This window comes from Crotalus tigris, unplaced genomic scaffold, assembly GCF_016545835.1.
Source record: "Crotalus tigris isolate CLP2741 ecotype Arizona unplaced genomic scaffold, ASM1654583v1 scf7180000017611.44802233496:7321179, whole genome shotgun sequence".
NCBI lineage: Eukaryota > Metazoa > Chordata > Lepidosauria > Squamata > Viperidae > Crotalus > Crotalus tigris.
The window spans coordinates 2,323,514-2,342,579 of record NW_024096511.1 but is presented as its reverse complement, the minus strand read 5'-3'; the positions used below and the strand labels follow the sequence as shown (position 1 = coordinate 2,342,579).

At 43.6% G+C, this 19,066-nt stretch overlaps 1 protein-coding gene across 4 annotated transcripts in view; it reads right to left on the bottom strand.

Annotated features, from left to right (window-relative positions):
* Nucleotides 1-602: 602 nt before the first annotated feature.
* SGK1 (serum/glucocorticoid regulated kinase 1) overlaps nt 603-19,066 on the bottom strand; it is an 89,885-nt gene continuing 71,421 nt past the window's right edge. The window contains exons 1-12 of one of the 4 annotated variants that reach the window (XM_039323635.1): nt 13,628-13,795; nt 8,158-8,233; nt 7,397-7,472; nt 7,057-7,161; nt 6,521-6,604; nt 6,025-6,156; nt 5,577-5,689; nt 5,144-5,267; nt 4,193-4,288; nt 3,260-3,415; nt 3,069-3,158; nt 603-1,925 (exon numbers count right to left, since the gene is read on the bottom strand). In XM_039323635.1, the coding sequence (XP_039179569.1) occupies nt 1,758-1,925; nt 3,069-3,158; nt 3,260-3,415; nt 4,193-4,288; nt 5,144-5,267; nt 5,577-5,689; nt 6,025-6,156; nt 6,521-6,604; nt 7,057-7,161; nt 7,397-7,472; nt 8,158-8,233; nt 13,628-13,661 (1,254 nt within the window). In that variant the 5' untranslated portion in view covers nt 13,662-13,795 and the 3' untranslated portion in view covers nt 603-1,757. Of the gene's footprint in view, nt 1,926-3,068; nt 3,159-3,259; nt 3,416-4,192; nt 4,289-5,143; nt 5,268-5,576; nt 5,690-6,024; nt 6,157-6,520; nt 6,605-7,056; nt 7,162-7,396; nt 7,473-8,157; nt 8,234-8,517; nt 8,765-10,750; nt 12,516-13,627; nt 13,796-19,066 lie in introns of those variants that run through there. The other 3 variants (XM_039323643.1, XM_039323627.1, XM_039323619.1) reach the window with 3 other exon arrangements.

Here is a 19,066-nt window from a genome sequence, read left to right as displayed (position 1 = left end):
CAATATTGTGTGTGTTTCATTTAGCAAGGAGCATTCACAACCAGGACACCATTGAGGAAGATTTTATATAATGAAATAAACTTGAGGAGAGGTCATTGACCAGATGAGTTTTCTATTTTGTATTGCATTGGGATAGGACATTTGGAGGCTAAACATCATTATGCCTGGCAGGAAGGGAGAAGTAATGGCAGAGATAACTTTCAGATCTGTAATTGTTCCATGCCCTATAGATAGCCACATAATACCCCACTACTATAATTTTTCTGATGTTCTAGTGCAGTGTTTCTCAACCTTGACAATTTTAAGGCAATGCTGGCTGTGGAATTCTGGGAGTTGAAGTCCACATGCCTTAAAATTGTCAAGGTTGAGAAACACTGCTCTAGTGGTACATCCTGCTAGGCCACTGGAAATTGTAAATCAGAAACATCTTCAGAATGTGCATTTTTTTTTACTATCCAAAAATCATGTATCTTTAAGTACTATTGTTCAATACTGAAAAAAAAAAAAATTCTGAATCAGTAGTGGGTGGTTTTGACTCTAAAGTGCATTCTGAATAAAGATGGAAACATAATCTGAATTTATAAAGACACTGAAAACATTAATAGAAATATTGTCCAAGATTTTACTGCAAACCAATGGGTTTGGTCACAAAAATGGTACATATTATAACCATATTAAGTACATTACAATGGTGGAATACATTATGAGCCTTTAAAGTTTTTTTTTTCTTTTAAATATTCATTTAGCATTGCAATCAACTGTACAAACCTTTTTACAAATACATACAAGGAATGCAAGCAAACAATACCCATAAATAATGCCCAAGTTTACAGATTATGAACAAAAAAAAAATATGAACTAAACCAGCAGATTAGCAGACAACAGCTGGGGCATTTTGGTCCATAGAAACCATTTCTAAAAATAGAAATATTTATATACATATATATCTGTATATATATATTTCCATAGCAGCAATGCTTTCTTCAAGCATTTGGGATACAAGTAGTTGAAGCCCATTTGAACTATATATTTTTTTTACATATTTTTCTTTAAAAAAATCACTATCTACATTTATTTATTTTCTTCCAAATATGGAAGGAACAAACAATGCCCCATACTGTCCTCCAAGTGTCACACGGACACCTCTGAGCCAAGTCCATCTGTGGGAATATACAAATCACACTCCTGCCATTGTCCACGTTACACACTCGCTCACACATGAATCCAGAAAGCACTCTCTGATAAAAACTTTTGGAGTTCACAAAGATCTCAACGTCAGGAGGGGGGAAAAAAGGCACATCTTCATAAAGTTCTCTTTCACATCCAGAAAGATCTCCATGTTGGGGCTCTGCTCACCAATCAGGGACACAAAAGAGTTTTGTTTTGAGGCTTACATTCTAGAGCAATCTATGGCAGCAGTTGCTTTTTTCCTTCTCCTTTCAGTACTTGCGACCTTGATGTAGCACCACTTGGGTGTGTGGGAAGAACCAGTAGTGAAATGTCATGAGTTCACTTAAAAGGAGTTAAATGTGCTCTTCCAATTGGACAAGAACAACACCCCTCTCCCAAAAAAAAAAAAAAAACACAAAAGCTTTCAGCAAACAATACAGTTGAAATTAAGGCTGCAAAGCTGCCACACAGTGGGAAGATGTGCAAAATTTTATCTTTCAAGATGACCAGGCAACCGGCAGCTTGATCAGAATGCCAAAAGAACGATTATTTATTTTTTTTTTAAAAAAAGAAAGAAATCACAAAATTCAAAGGAAAGAATCCATGGGGGGAGCATAGGAAAAGCCCAGAAATGCTTCGGCAGCCTCTTTGACGCTGGCAGTGATGAGGATGCTGTCTGAAGACTGGCCAATGGAGTTTGGGACAGGCTCCTCTGTAAACTCGGGGTCAAAGTGTCGCAGATCGTTAGGCCCGCTCTGCAAGAAAACAGGGTATTTGGATGTTAATAAAGGCTGCAAGGACACTTAATACTACACTATCTTCCAATTCAAGGCAAACAAGGATCTAATGAAGCCACTTTTCCCTAGAGGTAACTGGAAACCAATTCTCAGGTTTCTTCTCCCTGTTCACCACTCCTGAGGTCAAAGAAGGTCCAAGCCAACTTTCTGCAATCTGGAGTTCTCAAATGGCAGCTGCCAGAATTCCCAGCTAATGTAGCCAAATAATTCTGGAAGTTGTAGTTCCAGGTTATCTGAAGGGTACTAAGGTGAGGATGCCCATTTTAGGCACTCTGCAAGGGGGTAATAGGCTAATATTAACTAGTCCTGGAAGCTCGCCTAACGTCCATCCTCGCTCAGTAGCCCAGGCAGACAAAAAAGGTTGGATCCACAAGAGGTTTTGCTGCAGATGCCAGAACAGGATAGCTTCCCATTTCTCTGCAGCCTCCTCTCTACCTCTTAAGTCCAAGAACTCCCTCTGGCAAAACTTACAAGAAGGATTTTTTCCTGCAGCCTATCTAGATCTAACCTGACATGTCTGTCTTGTCCAGGACAGCCTCAGTATCAAAAGCACAGTATAAAAGCACCTTTAACAGCAGGACTAATTCCAAACTAAATTACTATGGAATAGGCCCACTGAAGCCAGTGAATTTGCTTTCAAAAGTAACCATGTGTGTATGGTGAGACTTATCACCAGTGTCTAGACAACCTCTGAAAAATCATTTGAAATACCACTTTAAATTCACTACTGTGTTCTCGAGTTTAAAAAGCAAACCTTTTAAAAGTATTAGTTAACTTAGACAGGCGGAAAGAAAGTGTGTGTGTGTCTGTCTGTGTGTGTGTAAAAACGCTCAGAATTTTTTTGCCTTGCACTGGACAAATCAATAGATGTATTACAACTCCATTAATCTAGTGGCAATATGTTTAAGCCTTCTGTTAAGTCAAATACAATCTTTGTTTGGGTGGTGGGTATTAAGTGTCTGGAGAACTGAGACTTCCTGTTGAATCCTGGTGTGAACTCATTCTTGATTTATGCACACACACACACACACACACAACACTTCCGGCATCCCCAATAGAATAAATCTTCCCTGGCCATTATGCAATTAGAAGAGCTCTTACCACATTTGGGTTAAAAGGTGGTGTAATCTTCTTGTTTATAAGATCATCCCAGTTAATTGGAGAGAAGAAAATGTGATTCTTAATTTCCATCTGTTGAAATAATGGAAATTAAATTAGTTTAAATGCAAAGAGCTGAAACTGTCTATCCAAATTCTCAAATGCCTTTCCCCTATTTTCAAAATTATACTTACAAAGTCTTCCTTTGCTCCTAGCCTCTTAGTTCTGTCCTTCTGCAAAAGTCCTTCCAAAAGGTGTCTAGCAGAGTTGGTGATATTTGGCTTCAGTTGTAGAGGTTTGTTCAAGATGTTGTCATACATTTCTGCTGTGTTTCTGCTGTAGAAAGGGGGCTGCAAGGAGAGAAGAAATATTTACTATCTATTGTCTAACCTTACTGTTATTTATTGATTTGAGCTGCAAAGTTTTGCATCTTGTCATTCCTCTGGGAGCCCAGGGTATCATGCATGCCACTCCTTTCTCCAATTTTGTTCACAACCACTTGGGATGTAAGCCAGACTGCAATCCTACTCAAATATTTTAACCACCCCCACCACACTGTCTCTGAGCTTGGAAGCAAGACTTACTTTAATGCAATACCCATTAAATAAGCCAATTTGGTCTAATGCAGTGTTTCTCAACCTTGACAATTTTAAGGCATGTGGACTTCAACTCCCAGAATTCCACAGCCAGTCCACATGCCTTAAAATTGTCAAGGTTGAGAAACACTGGTCTAATGGTTAAGGTACCAGGCTAGAAACCAAGAAACTGAGTTCTAGTCCAACTTTAGGTATGAAAGCTGGATGATTTTGGCCAGTCTCCCTCAGCCCAACTTATCTCGCAAGCTTATTATGGGGAAAATAGGGGAAGGACGGAGTATTAGGTATGTTAATGCCTGTGAGTTATTTATAAAAATAATAAGGGGAGGATTTAAAAAAAACATTTTTCCATGAATTAATTAACCCATTAGAAGGGCTGCTGGAGCTAAGAACCTCCCTGACATCGCCTCATAAATTCCAAAGGGATTTCACTAGCACCAAAGTTGGTATTTATTTCCTTTGCTGCAATTACTGGAGTGGCAAACACTCCCAGTAAGCAGATTAAATATGTCATTTCTGTTTCTTACTTACCAGTCCATAAAGCATCTCGTACAAAACTGCCCCAAGGCACCACCAGTCCACAGTCCGGTCATAAGGTTGCTTGTGAAGGACTTCAGGGGCCAGGTACTATTGGACACAAATAAAAGAATGGGAACATTTGATTAGAAAAAACCTGATGGCTAATGGCAAATCTAAGATAAATCTACCTTCTTTAGGCGTTTTGCTCAAAGTTTGCTCATGGGGAGCCTGCAGCCCTACAGACAACTCCAATTTTCTTGACTACTATCTTGTCAGCTAAGGTGGATTGGATATAGGGGACCAAGGGTTCTTCACCAAGAGAAACAGCAAAATGCCTGGGGCTTGCATATGCGAACTAGGGGCCAGGTCAATCTGGACAATCAAACCAGTTTCTACACCTTGAGCATTTTTCTACAGGAACTCCAATAGGACTTTCTTTTTTTAACCCTCTAGTGCAGTGGTTCTCAACCTTTTTAATGCCGTGACCCCCCAACCTGTCATAAGTCGAGGACTAAACCGGTCATAAGTCGAGGACTAAACCGGTCATAAGTCAAGGACTACCCAACCGGTCGTAAGTTGAGGACTTTCCCTGTCCGGGAGTGCCCCGCATGCGTGGTGCCACCCCCTGCGCCGGCCGAGGCGTAGCTGGCAAGCGGCAGACAGAGCAGGCCGACCACCAGCTGGGCCACCAGCTGGCCCAGCCCAAGGGAGGTAAGGCACCCGCCGGAAAAGGGGGAAAAAATGGTGGACAGCCTTGCTTGGTGACCCCCGTGAAATGGTCGATCGACCCCAAATGGGGTCGCGACCCATAGGTTGAAAACTGCTGCTCTAGTGGCAGCCATCCACTTTCACAAAGCTGGCACATAATGTCCTATACTAGCCTCATCAGGGAAACTCCTGCCCATGGTCATGCAATGGTACACATATATCACTGTCACGGGACAAAGCAGATCTCAAACTTACTTCAGGAGTGCCGCAAAATGTGGAAGTTGTGCCATTGTGTTCAATGTTCTCTTTGCAGAGTCCAAAGTCAGTCAAAACAATGTGGCCCTGAGAATCAAGCAAAATGTTCTCTGGCTTCAAGTCCCTGTGGCAAAGAATATGAAAGACCAGTCAACTTCAAATCTTACCTGTCTGAATCTCTGTAATTCACATTTGTCCGATTTATAAGCTTTTTCCCAAATAAGCCACTTTCATGTATGATCTTCTAGCTAGCCAATTTAAACTGGTAGCTAATGGCACCCAATCCATAACCAGAAACAGCAAGTGCTAATCAGGGCAATTATTCAGGAGTAAAGTTACTGATCCCAAAGCCCATTTTGGCAAAACAGCCTATAAATTGGAACTCGGTTCCTGCCTTTCAAACAAATATGCATACATTAAGTACAGTGCTTACCGGTATACAATGTTCAAAGAATGCAGGTAGCCCAGTGCACTAGCTATTTCAGCAGCATAAAAACGAGCTCTTGGCTCCAGGAAGCAACGTTCTCTCTGGAGATGGTAGAACAACTGCAAGATAGAAAGGAGGGGGGAGGGAATATATTACTGATCCCAAGGCTGTTAACAATCTATTTAATTAAGCACAGCATACTAAGTTAGAGAGGATAATTGTTGGAAATGGCCTAGTAATCCTCTGGCTATTTCCTGCTATTAGAGATTGGCAAGCAGGAGACTGAATCTAGCATCTCTGCCTTAGAATCCCCTTTTTCATTACAAACAAGAGCACTTAAGTGTGGGTTACTGTGGACTAACCTCCAACTTTCCAAGCAAGAACCCAACTCCATTCAACCCCCCCCCCCAACACACATACACTTTGGAGGGCCCCAGGTGTCCTTTTTGCTCACCTCTCCACCATTGATGTAGTCTAGCACAAAATACAGCTTGTCAGCTGTCTGGAAGGAAAAGTGAAGTCCCACCAGGAAAGGATGCTTCACATTCTTAAGGAGGACATTGCGTTCAGACATAATATGTTTCTCCTGGAAAAAGAAAAAAAGAGGTATGGAACCAGTTGTTAGTATTGGCCAGTATAACAATACAACTGAATTGTTATAAAGCAAACTAAGTGACTGCAAGAAAATTCCTGAATGTACACCAACAGGGCATAAAACGACAACTAAGCATCTTTGGATTAATTTTCCATATTCTGCTTAAAAGTGGACATTCTGTAGGCTTTATGATGTCTTTTCTGCTTCCTGTCTACTTTTTGTTTACCGTTTCACCTTAGGAGGTGTTCTGAGAAGCTGAAAGCTTACTCATTGTAATGTAATTTGTGAACTGCCCTAAGGTAGAATTATTTTCTTGCTTAGTATTTCTTGGGAACAAGATTAAGTCAATATTTACCTCCTTCTTTTTCAGGATTGCTTTTTTCTGGAGTACTTTTACTGCATAGAATTGTTCTTCTGCCTTGTGCCTTGCAAGAAGAACCTGAAAGAAACCAAAGATCTTGTTAAGTTTAAGGGTGATTCCAGGAAATCAAGTTAAAACTACATTTTCCTTTTTGTTAAATTGCAAAAATACAGCTACTTGTACAGTTCAGTATAATTATAGGCTTAAAGTTTTGTACCTGAATATGGTAAAGGGCAATACTTTAGAGACAGGCAATGAAGCCATCAAACCCTTTTGAATATAATCCAAATTCTCTCAGTCTTTAAAATAAATAGTTCTTTCTTAAGAGTGCTAATTATTCAATTTATTTTTTCAACTTCATACTAAGACAAATGCCTTGGATGAGACTGACTTTCCCAAGGCCATGGAATAGCATTTTAAAATAAGTCTTCAGAACAGACTGTTCTGAAGACTTACTTTATCCATCTGGTTATAAAAGCAATGAATGTTTATCCTTAAAAACCAATTAGCAAAATCAAGACATAGCTTACCTTTCCAAAACTACCTTTCCCAATAACTTTCAGGAAATGGAAATCTGATGGTTTAGCGTGAGGGTTAGATGATGGGCCAAGGTTGATTTGTTGAGATGGACTAGGCTGCAATGGGAAAAAAAAATTAAAAGTGTTGATTTTTGTACTGAAATACTTGGATACAGATTTAAAAACCAACAAATACAATTATAAGCTGTTTTGTGCTGGGGCTTCAGAAAACAACTCTGCCCCCTCCCCTTTTTTAAAAAAATAAAATCTTCCCTTTTAAGTAATTATGCTGGACCTTTATTTTAAAACATTTCTTTCCAAGTTAAGTATACATTGAACCAAGGCCACTTACTGGAGGAGAAGGATTGGCATTCATAAGTTCTGGTTCTTGAGGCTGGGAGATCTTCAGAATTGATTGTACTTCAGGACTGCAAGTATCAGACAGAATGGAATTAGTCCAATTACAACATGCCTGGAACATGGAAATTATCTCACCACAAGGTGGCAGGCTAACTCTAGTTGAGCAAAAGTCAGGCTGGCTAGCTTAGCAAAGGAGATTGAAACAGATTAGGTTTCAAAGGTAAGATGGAAAAAGAGTCACAATAAACCTGAGCAAAGAGACTCAGGTTTCTTCTGTAATTATAGATCAGAGAGAAAAAGGAATGGCAGAGGGATCGACAGAATTCAAACAAGATGCCATTTCTCTGGACAGTTTTAGTCCCTATTGGGGCAACAGAAACACACAGTGTTTTCTGAAGCCAGCACACGCCCTGTGCCTTCTCAAAAACAACCTCCCACTGAGTTCAACGAGATTTGCTTGTAAGTAAGTGGTGTAGGATTACAGTCACTGTAACACATACTTTTATAGTGAAACTCTTAACAATTAATTAAAGCAGCCAAACTCACATTCTTAACGCTACTTCCTAAATATGCTGAACTCAGTGGAACCTGACTCTGTGTAGTTATCCTTAGACTACAGAAGTTCAATTTACAAACAGATCGTGTTTCAACTCCTAGCTCTCCCTGGGGAAGAGGTTAGGTAACATCTCACAAGGTTGTAATTAAATTTGTAAGTTCCGTGCATCTACCATGAGAAAAGCAAAACATACTTACTGCTTGCATGCATAGGAGTTGGTGGCTATTTTTTGAATGAAGTCGTTCAGCCCCATTCTTCTCTGTTTCATGAAAGCTGCAAATAAGAAAGACAGAAGATGAATCCTGATCGATCGGCAACTTTTCATTTTCGTTTCCTTCCTGTTTTTTTAAAACGCTTAAAGCGATTTATTTAGGTGCTCTTTAAATGTATTTAAAGCAAACTTTTTTAAATAAAATAAAATTAGATGCTCCTTGTAAAATATAGCTATTTAGGCGCTCTTTCATCCGGCCTCCGAAAATAATCTCAAAGGAAATCTTTCTGTGAACGGCTGAGGCGGTGACACGGCTTGGCGGTCCTTGCTCGACCCCTTTACTCACCGATCAAAATCGCCACCATTCCTCTCATCTTTGAATAAGATAGCGTGGATCCAGATGCTTCAGTTTTGACTGTCATGGCAGAGCGAGTAAAAACAGCAATAGCGATAAATCCAAGCCGACGGGTGGGGAAAAAAAAAACCCCAGATCGATCTACGACCGAGTTAAGTGAATGAGTCAGTCAGCCGGCCCGCCCGCCAGGCAGCCCAGGGAAAAAGCGCAAAGGATGCCTAGCGACTTAGCCGTCGTCACGCTGCAAAGAAAACTCCCGTCTCAGGCGCTCACCAAGGGCTTTATATAAACGAGGGCCCGGCGCTAGGAGAGGGAGGAGGAGAGGAAAAAGGGGAGGAGCCCGCGGGAACAATGAGGAAGAGGCTGAGTCGCCGTTCCGGGCGCCCGGGAGCCGCCAGAAGATACGCAAAGCCTGGCGCCCGGCCGCAGGCAGCGCGCGGACCGCCCTTCCCTTCCTTCCTTCTTTCGCTTTGACGTTTCCAAGAGTCAGGCGAGGCGGGCCTGCGGGAGGGGAGGGGCAATTCAGAAGCTTTTCAAGAGGTTAGGATAAAAAACAGTGCAACGCTGGGTCGGAATCTTGTTAAGGTTAGAGTGTATTTTTGTTAGTCCTCCCGGGCGGGGTGAGGGTGGGGGGGGGGGGGAAAGGAGCGAAAGCAACAAGGAATTATTTCTCCCTTTCCCCCCCCCCGTTCGCCTTTTGAGAACTAGGGTGACCTTGGCTGCTCTCATTGCCACCTCCGAGGGGTGCCCAAGCGGGGAAGGGGGCTGGCGCGGTTCACACTCGTGCAAATGGGGGACTAGGGCGGATTTGCTCCGTTCCAAAGGCGGCGCGACTCTTCAGACGGGCGCAGCCCGCTGCGAGGCTCGAGGGTTCCGGTCCTTCTAGTACTTTGTAGCTTAAGGCATTTGGCGACACCCTGCCATCTCTGTAGCGACAGGAAGTGTGTCCCCCATTCCTGAATCGGATGCTGGGTGTCGCTAAAAGCTACAAACTCGAGGAAAGTTTGAGACCAATCCGTCTCTTTTCCCCGCTTCCTTTTGCCACAGTCCCGAGGAAAACCTATCTTTTATCTACTTAGAGCATGGTGGCATTTTTTTCTTGTCAGAAATGCCTCTAGGGAGGAGACCTTATTGCAAGATCAGCTTGTGCTACAGATAAGAGCGTAAGAATGGTCCTTGCGACATTTCGGGTAGTTCGCAACTTTTGGCCCTGAAGAAACTCGCAAACGGAGCGTGATGCTGGCAGCGTGCTTTTGCTCGCTCTCTCTCCCCCCCCCCCCCGCTATCTGCTCAGCTCGGCCCCCGAGCAAAATATTCCGTTACTAATCATGGGGAACAGAGCGTTAGTCAGCCTTCATCAATCTGGTGCCCCCCGCAAGTGGTGGGCTTGCAATGTCAGAATTCCCAGCCAGTCGTGCAGGCCGATTCCCGGAGGGCGCCTGGTTGGGAAACTAGTCTGCCCATTGCTTAATCCTATAAATTGTTTTAAGTGCCAGCCTAGTTATAGAACGTACGAGACGTGAAACTCCAAAGTGCCAGTAAACTGCATTCAAAGTGCTTTGCGAATAATTTCTCTCTTCCTATCCGCGCCCGCATACACGAGTTTTGCTTCCTAAATCAGTTACTCGGTGTAACACACCTATACAGGAATACAGCTCATTGAGGTCCGTATTAATTATGCAGTAAACACGGCCGGGGTGAGCATTCTCGCTTCTATTCAAAAGCATCGCAACCCCAAAAGCATTTTGGCAACTTGTAGTTCCAAACTATTTAGAGTTCCCTCTCTGGTAATTAACTGGTATTTAAAACTGGCAGTCTCTCTGCAAACCAGACCAGGCTCTCCCTCCCTTTTCTCTTTCTCAAACCACCTCGGAGCAAATTCCGGCAGTGAAACAATAACCAACCACGGGAGCCTCAGCGAAGCCTGGGCTCATCAGAAGGTATTTATTAATGATCCAAAATCGTCCCACCAGCAGCAGACAGAGTGGTTGTCCATTGGCTGTAAAAGCTGGTACCACCTCAAAGCCGCAAACAACCAGCTCTAAAAGGAATCATTAACCAAAGGAGGCATCCGGGGGCGGGCGAGGGGATTAAGTCTGCTGCCACTCAGGCTCATCAAAGTCGGAATCGGGAGGGGGAAAGGAAGCTCGTGGCTTTCCAGAAGTCAGGCATAGCCCCCAAGAAAAGAGAAAGCCTAACAACCGTCTATCCATCTATTTCTTACCGAAATCCTCGCCAGAAATAACAGCACTTTTTCCCCTTTGAGCCTCAATAATCCCTTCTTCCGTACGAGATCTATTAATGCCCGGTTTATCTTTCACCTCCGTTATGAAGAAGGGGGGAGCGGAGAAGTTCAAACTTTGTCCCGCAGCCCAAGCGACCGCAGCAGCGAGAGCCGGAGGTTGATCAGGAGTGGCCTTTTAGTCAAGGAACCGCAGGGAGGAACTCAGGGAAAGGGCAATTTCCTGCCCGGCTTTCTCAGTTCAACGAACAAGAACCCCCTTGGATATATGCAAGACTTTGGGAGTTCACGTGGCTGCCTTGGGCTGTTTCCCGAGAACCCTTGGGGCCAAAACGTTCCAACACAAGTCGATAGATAAATAAATAAAATAATAAGAGGTGGGGGGAGGGGGAGGAGAAATTTCCATACAGTTATTTGCAAAAGTCGTGGAAGGAAACAGGAAAAAAATAAGTTGATTGCTTTACCCCATTATTATCACCACCGTGATCCCAGAACAACAGTGCGTCCCTGAAAAACTGTTTAGGTATTTATACGACCGCTGCAATACAGCGGAGCCCCTGAGGTTTGTTGATGAATGGGTTAGGCCCAGATAAAGCCAGTTGGTGATCCAAAGCGCAGGTGGTAGGCAAGGCCCAGACTTTCGGAACAGATTATTATTGGGGGGCGCGAATGGGCGAGGGAGGGGGCTGCGGCAGCCCATCACCCCGGAAACGGCGCCAGCGGAATCCGTAGCCCCTAAGACTTTTTTTTCCTTCAAAGGACACCTTTTGATGGAACCGGAACGGATTTCCCCCCCCCCTTCTGATGGAGGCCTTGGCCGCTTGTTGATAAGATTGCATGAAATAATACATAATCGATTACCTAAAATATAAGGGGGAGGAGTGTAACTCTGCCGCCAGGTACTGCCTCTGTTGTAACCACCTCTCCAAGCACATAAGGATGGGTGGGAATATGGGAACTCTGGAGGCCATTGTTTTGGAGGAGGGCGTGGAATGGATGAAGCTTCAAATTTCATCCCTTTGCATCTTTAACCGTTCTTGCAAGCCTACGCTTGGGATCACTTCTTAGATAAGTTCTCAGAAGGAATGCTACTGAATGACCCGAAGGGGTGGTTTTGTGTGTGTGTATGTGTGTGTGCTTCTTTTTTCAGGCTACCCACGACTCCAGAGCCTCCTAGACGAGATTTAGGAGGAAATAACCGCTAATTGGATTTCTTTCCTTTTGCAAATTCTGCCCTTCCCCTTTTTCAGCGTTAAGATCTGCGTGCGCGCGCCCGAAAACATTTTCGCAACCGGTAAGCGGAACAGATGCGTTGAAGTGTAGGCTCTTGCTACGCCGCAGAGGAAACAACTCGGCTTACAGGGAGGCTGAGCTGAACCGCCCCGTCCCACTGCTAATTCTCTCTCGCTACCTCCCTTGGCTAATGCAAGATTGCAGAACGTAGCAAAATCTCGGTTTGGTTAACCCGGCACCGAATATTGAAAGAAATCGAGGCTGAAAAGACCTCAAGATCAAGCTGCATTTCAGCGACAATTCCACAGCAATCGGCGCACAAAGCCAGTTCATAGGAAGTCAGGCCCCGAGTCAAAAGATTGCCAGATGGCTTCTGTTTTCCAGCACCAGTTGCTTTAGCGAGGAAAGGCAGAGCGCCCCCTGTGGCCGACTACAACGTCCCCTTATAAAATCATAAGTTTCATTGCCGACAACGCGCATGCTCCGTCTCACTTTTTCCTTTTCAGCCAACGAGGAATTTAATCAAGGCGCAAAAGCTATGAAAATATACCGGCGGTCCGGCAGGAAACGTTCGGCCCTCCCTGTAATGCTGAGCTGCAATTCCTGGCAGCATCACCAGCGTGACCAGAAGTGATGAATGCAGAAGTCTATAGTTCTGTAAGGTGCACCATAAAGCCATTCGTTTCTAATTTGAGTTCCTTTCTTTCTTGTTCTGTTTGTCAACGTTCTTTTCAAGGTTTTTGAACTATGGAATTATCCATTCTAAGTCTCAATGGCGCTCAGTGGGTGCCAGCTCAGAGTAAATGCTCCTGGAACAATGTTGATGTTCCAGCACCTCTATACTTATAAAAGGAAGAAAAGCCCAGGATCATGTCAATTAGTTCCAATCAACTGTCTGCCATTAACACTGATGCAAAGGATAATGGGAAGCGCCCATAAAACTCTGGAGGAAGCCTATGCTTACAGCATATGAACATTAAGGGGGTGAGGGTGAGAAGCCTTAAAAAAATGTGCAGTCCCACATCTGTACTTGGGGCTTGTCTAAAGCCTGAAGAGCTACTGGCAGCTGTATCCAGAGTGCTAGCCAGTCTGCCTCAATATATGTGACAAGTTTCGCACACCTTACAATCTGAATGGACAAATCTAATCCAAAGATTGTTCAAGCCAAAGAAAGCTTTTTATCTGAACTTACTGACCCATTCATGGTCCCAGTGCTGCTTCATCCTTCTCCATAGAATCCTTTCTCTTTAATAGCCCTGAAAGGAAGCTAAAGTCTACATAACAAGCTGAGTTCAAAGCAACTAGAGCTTCCACCCTCCCCCACCCCCCACCCCTCTAGGATTCTCTGAAGACATTCAGTTCCATTACAACTTCCTCTGTTCACTCCTTCACTTTTCTTTCAAAGAGGGTTTTTCCATTATTTCCACTGCACCAAGAAAAAAAAGAGCCCCAACCCTTGTTATGACCTTAGTTGATAAAAATAATTACAATTTGTAATTGTAAGTATGCCCCCCCCCTCCAAAGTTTCTATCATTTTTCCTACAGAGAAGTTCTTGGAAAAGTTTTTTCCTCTTCTTTATCAATATTCAAACAAAAGAACGGTTAAGAAAACAATATTTAACCAACCTTTTAGTGAAGACTTTTCTTCTTTCCCTCTCATGATTCTCTTCCCCTCTCTTGCTCAAGATCCCACAACAGCAGTGCCGTTCTGTACTGTTAAATCCTTTAGTTTGTTATAGTTCCCCAGCAATACGTCTGTTTTGGACTGCTGTCCGCCTCCCAATCAGCTTGACGGGAGGCGGGCAATGAAGGAAAGAAACTAGCTGATCTAGCTGCCCACTTTATGAACCTTGCATTAAAGGTGATTTACAGACTGAGAACTAAAGTTCAATGTTAGCCACGTTGTTGCAACATAACCCTGAAATTTACTGAAATCATCACTTGCTTATTATGTACACAACATGCCCACGCGCGCACCCGGTGTGCAACTAGAAATGCAGGTCGCCTATAATTGATGCATTTGTAACTGCAGCCAGCAAAACTTGAATCAAAACACAACTGAAGAAGAGAAGCGTGTTATAAAAAAAAAAAAAAAACACGAGGCATCAGGGGCCAGGGGTGTATACTGCCCACGTATTTCAGTGAATGGGATTAGTGGATTGGGATGGATCGTTAGGCTAGACGTTTCGGGGCGCGATATTGTAGCAATGATTGTTTAATCGCATGATTCGCTGCAGCAAACATCCAGCGGCCGGTTCTCAAATCGGTTAATCTGGAGTATTTGCACCTATACACAGACAGCTGTGTGACTCCTTAGGGCTGCGGCTTAATGCCTTTGAGGATCGCCGATGAAAGCTAGCGGGAGACAGACGTTTCCCTACTCTCCATTTTTGCGTCAAAGCTGCGCGAGAGGACGGCTGCCGCCGGTGTCATCCCGTTTCTCCCTCTCCACCCAGCCAGCCTCCCACGCGACTTCCCCTCTCTTTTTAGCAGCGGCGGGAGACATCTGGGCTCCCGAACATGTGTCGTTTCAAAGGAAAGAGAAGTTGTTGAGACTGGGCTTTCCTGCCGGCCCAGGGGTGGAGGCTGGAGCAGGCGTCCCTTTTCCAGTCCTGGCACCAAGCACTTCCGAACAGGAAAGCCAGAGACACCCAGCGAGGAGGGCTTTCCCGCCTCCGGAGTCCGATACTCGGCCTGCGGCCGCCGAACCTCCTCCTCGCAAAGGGAAGGAGGACAGACGGCGAAGTCCCGAGTCTCGCAGACTTCGGCTGCAGCCTTCAACTTGGACGCCGGGGGCGCTCTAGCTCACGTTCTGAATTGGGCGGCGGGGGGAGGGGATTCCTGCGTGGCCGTCGAGGCCAGCCATGCGCCCTCGTAGAGACTCGCTTTCAGGATCGCCCCTTATTATTCCAGAGCGCCGCCGCCCGCTGACAACCAGGCCTGGCGTGGTTTGGAAACTAGGGCTGATAGATCAAAGGTGGCCCGCTGAAACTCTGCCCTCTCTTGTAGGAAGCGATCGGCACACTGGGCTTTGAAAATGGAGGCTCGGTTTGGCAGAGTGGAGGTTGAAGTCTGCCATCCACCTCGCTAAGCTGAGGCGGGTGACTTCCAAGCAGCAGTCCTCACTCCACCCGCCCTCACCCTACAAGACACGAGGAATTCCCTGTGTGGAATTCGGACCTTGATGATTAAGTAAAAGCTCCTGAATCTGTCACTTTGATTATATTGCAGTCTCAACTTTAGACAAATCCTCTTCCGTACATTGGCTATTTTCTGTTAAGGGTCTGGAGCACTTTGGACTTGATTTCCAGAAGATACTTTGTAGTGCATAAGGCCATCCATGGAGACTGTCTCATTCTGGGGAAAGCTGTGTCTCTGTATAGACCTACAGACAGGTGTTATGTTTGCACTTCCCCTCATCTAAAGCACTTTTTTGGAATCAAATCTGTTACTCGACTCAGATTTCCTTCTTTCTAGGGATCCGTTCCATGGAGAAAGGGTTTTCCGTGGACCAAAGAGGGCTGGTTTTGTGTGCTGCCTGTATCCCACAGATGGGGCTTTGCTTGTTTGTATGGACCGGTTGTTGGCATGCCGCAGCCCTGTACCAGTCCACGGACTGGGGGTTGGGGACCCCTGTTCTAGAGAATGCCAAAAAAAAAAAATCCAAACTAGCTGAGTTAATGATAAGAAAATTTTTAAAACCCAGATTAGTTACATTAGGTCACCAAACATCTTTCAGATTTTTCCAGAATATTAATTAGATACAATATTGAACAATGAAAGAAGAGCAAAAGGCTAACCATTTTGGGATATTCAAGCAATACTTGAATAATATTTCTTATAGACTTAAGGTGGAAAATGGGAGAAAATATTGCATATATTCAAACTAGAAAAATAAAATGCCTTACAGCTAAGTTTGCTTTATTAATCATTCTGCATGGTGAGAAATTCTAAAGGGTCTGACCATGAACATGATCAAGTCTAAAACCGTCTAATAATAATATTCTGATATGTTGCCTAGCACATAAAAAATCCTGTACTGTACTTGTAGATAAACTTAGGGAAGTTTCTTACAAATTATTGTGGTGGATAGGGGGGTGGGTGATACTAAAAGAGTGTAGGTCAGCGAGGGCGAACCTTTTAGAGACTGAGTGCCCAAACCACAACCCCAAACCCAATTATTTATCTCAAAGTGCCAGGGCCGCATCAGTATTGTGGTGCCCTCGGGGAGAGGATATGTGGCTGCAGTGGTGATGGCAGACTGAATGGGCGTGGCCAGGGTGGACGTGGCCACCTTGATATTGCTTGTGGGGGCATGCCTGTGGGGGCTGGGCAGGATTGGGGGAGATCCAGGGGATCGCTGGTGGGTGGGGCAGTGGGCAGGAGGCTCGTCCTGCGGGGTGAGGCAGGGGATAGGGTGGGGGTGCCATTGCTGCGGGGCAAGGCGAGGCAGGGGCAGCTGCTGCCTGACACCATCAGCCCCCCCACACAGAGACCAGCGAACACATGGCGTGCTCTACTACCTCTACTCGACCTTGCTAGCTAACTGCTTCACCTCCTTTGTGCTGGGTGGGGTTGCCATTCCGGGCTCCAGCAGTGGCCTAATGGACCTGTGCGAGCTGGCAGCGGCAGCAGGTGTGCCCACAGAGAGGTTCGCCATCACTTCTGTAGGTTATAACCAGTCTTAATACAGATCCCATTCAGTACTGAAGCTGGAGTCTTACGTGCAAGGCTACCAAAGCGTGGTGTATGAATATGGTCTCTGAACTATGAACCTTCTACTCCAGAAATGAAGGAGACCTGAATTAAAGTGCTTTGCAACCTTCTCTCGAATAGCTGGATAATAGCATTTTGTTATGTGTTATCTAATACAGTTTAGTGGAAATTCCAAATAATATAGGAAATTGTGCTAGCATTTTTCTAACCTTCATCTTATCTTACTCCCCACTTCCTGTCCATGCTATACTTATTAAATTGCTGACTGTCTTATGTTACATTCCTTTAAATGTACCTGAGGCCAATTCTCCCTCCTCCCCAAATTAGGAAATAAATGCTTAGGCTGCAGTGTACTAAAAGTACTGATTGCTGCATTAATTAGATTTTTTTAAATTTTTTTTGTAAAAGTAGTTGTTATTACTGCAAAGATATTGCATCAGCATTGCAAGCAAACAAGCTAGTGCAAATAACTGGAAATTACATAAAATTATACCCTCTATCTAAAAAAAATAAAAAATCATAGATTTGGAAGGGGCCACTTAGGTCCAACCCATTCTTAGTGTCATATCCAAATTAAAGCTTATCAAATGACTATCCATACTCTGTTGGAAATAAACAGACACAAGATTAAAAAGACACCACTTCTGTCTCTCAGATATGTGAGACTCTGCATTTCTTACTGTGCAGGGACTTCAGTCATTTAGTAACCATATTGTAAGAGACGTGTTTGTGTGTGTTTGTGTGTGTGTTTGTGTATGTGTGAAACTGCCGGCCTGCAGGCCAGATGCGTCATGGCAAAACTGCGCCCACCCCATTGCCGGCAATGGGAAAAAAAATCACAATATGTCGCAACACATCACGTGACGTTGCGAGTTTGACACCCCTGATATACAGTATATATACAGATATATAGATATAGATATACACACACAGTATATATACACTATAGATCAGTGGTTCTCAACCTTTTTATACCGGCGACCCCGGTCATAAGGACGCGCCGTGCATGCGCGGTGCCGCCAGCTAAGGAAAAAAAATGGTGGATCACGTTGTTTGGCGACCCCCGTGAAATGGTCGTTCGACCCCAAATGGGGTCACGACCCACAGGTTGAGAACCGCTGCTATAGATAGATATAGATAGATATTTACACAATATATATACATACAGTATACACACACATACATATATGTATGTGTGTGTGTGTGTGTGTGTGTATATATATATAATCTTTCAACAGACAGATTTGTAATTAGTGTATCAGGACTTTTGATAGTTCCCATCACCAGCAGTCAATGGTTAAGGATGATGAGACTTATAGTCCAATATATCTCGAGAATGCTGGATTGGACATTGCTGTCAACCATATTTTCTAGTTGAAAAGTACCTGCTTAAATCATTCATACCAATAAGAAAAGGTGGCAAACACACAGAAATTGGCATATTAGTTTGCAAAGAATAAGAAAGTATTCATTAAAGATTTAATCCCCCATTATATAATAATGTCTTTTAGTCTTATTTAAGGCTCCGCTTCTCCAGATTTGTGTAAAAGGAAACAATGCCAATCCAGGGGCTTCCATTTATTAATATCTAAATTTTATACAGGGAGTTTTTGATTTACAACCGGTTACTTACTACCATTCAAAGTACATTGGACCTCCCCAGAATTACTAATGACCCATTTTCAAAGTTACAATAGCTGCACACACAACCCACAATTACATGATAGCGTTTTTGGTGTTTAGTAACAGGCTCACTTTTATGGCCACTTGTGGTTTCCCTCAGCCACATGATCACAATTTACAACATTTTTTGTCAGTTTCCAGTAAAACTGTTTCCATTGGGGAAAATGGATTAACTTAGTAACTTCTGTGTTTGCTTAAGAACCACTGTGTTTGCTTAAGAACCATTGTCAAAAAAGTTGTAATTTTGAAACCAATCACATGATGCCTTGACTTATGTCCAGGCTCAATTACAGCTGTATGTCAAGGACTACCTGTACAGTCTGCTCAGATATAAGCCCCACTGGATTTATGGATTGTTTTGTTTATATAATTATATTTTTAGTTATCCCAGTGACCAAAGATCTCTGAGTAAAATATTTAATATTGCTAGATAATTATTCAAAACAAGATTAGTAAAATTTCTTCATTAATGTATCATCTCCTGCATTTTTGGGACATGTTCTGCTTGAAATATTCAAGGACATGATTATAATTTTGCCCACATAATTGTGATTGTCATAGGACAGTCATTTAGTATTCTGGGGTTGTTTAATTCCAGTTACCTTGCTAACAGGATTACAAGTCAGCAATAGACCAATGGATAATGGATAACGAATATACAGAACA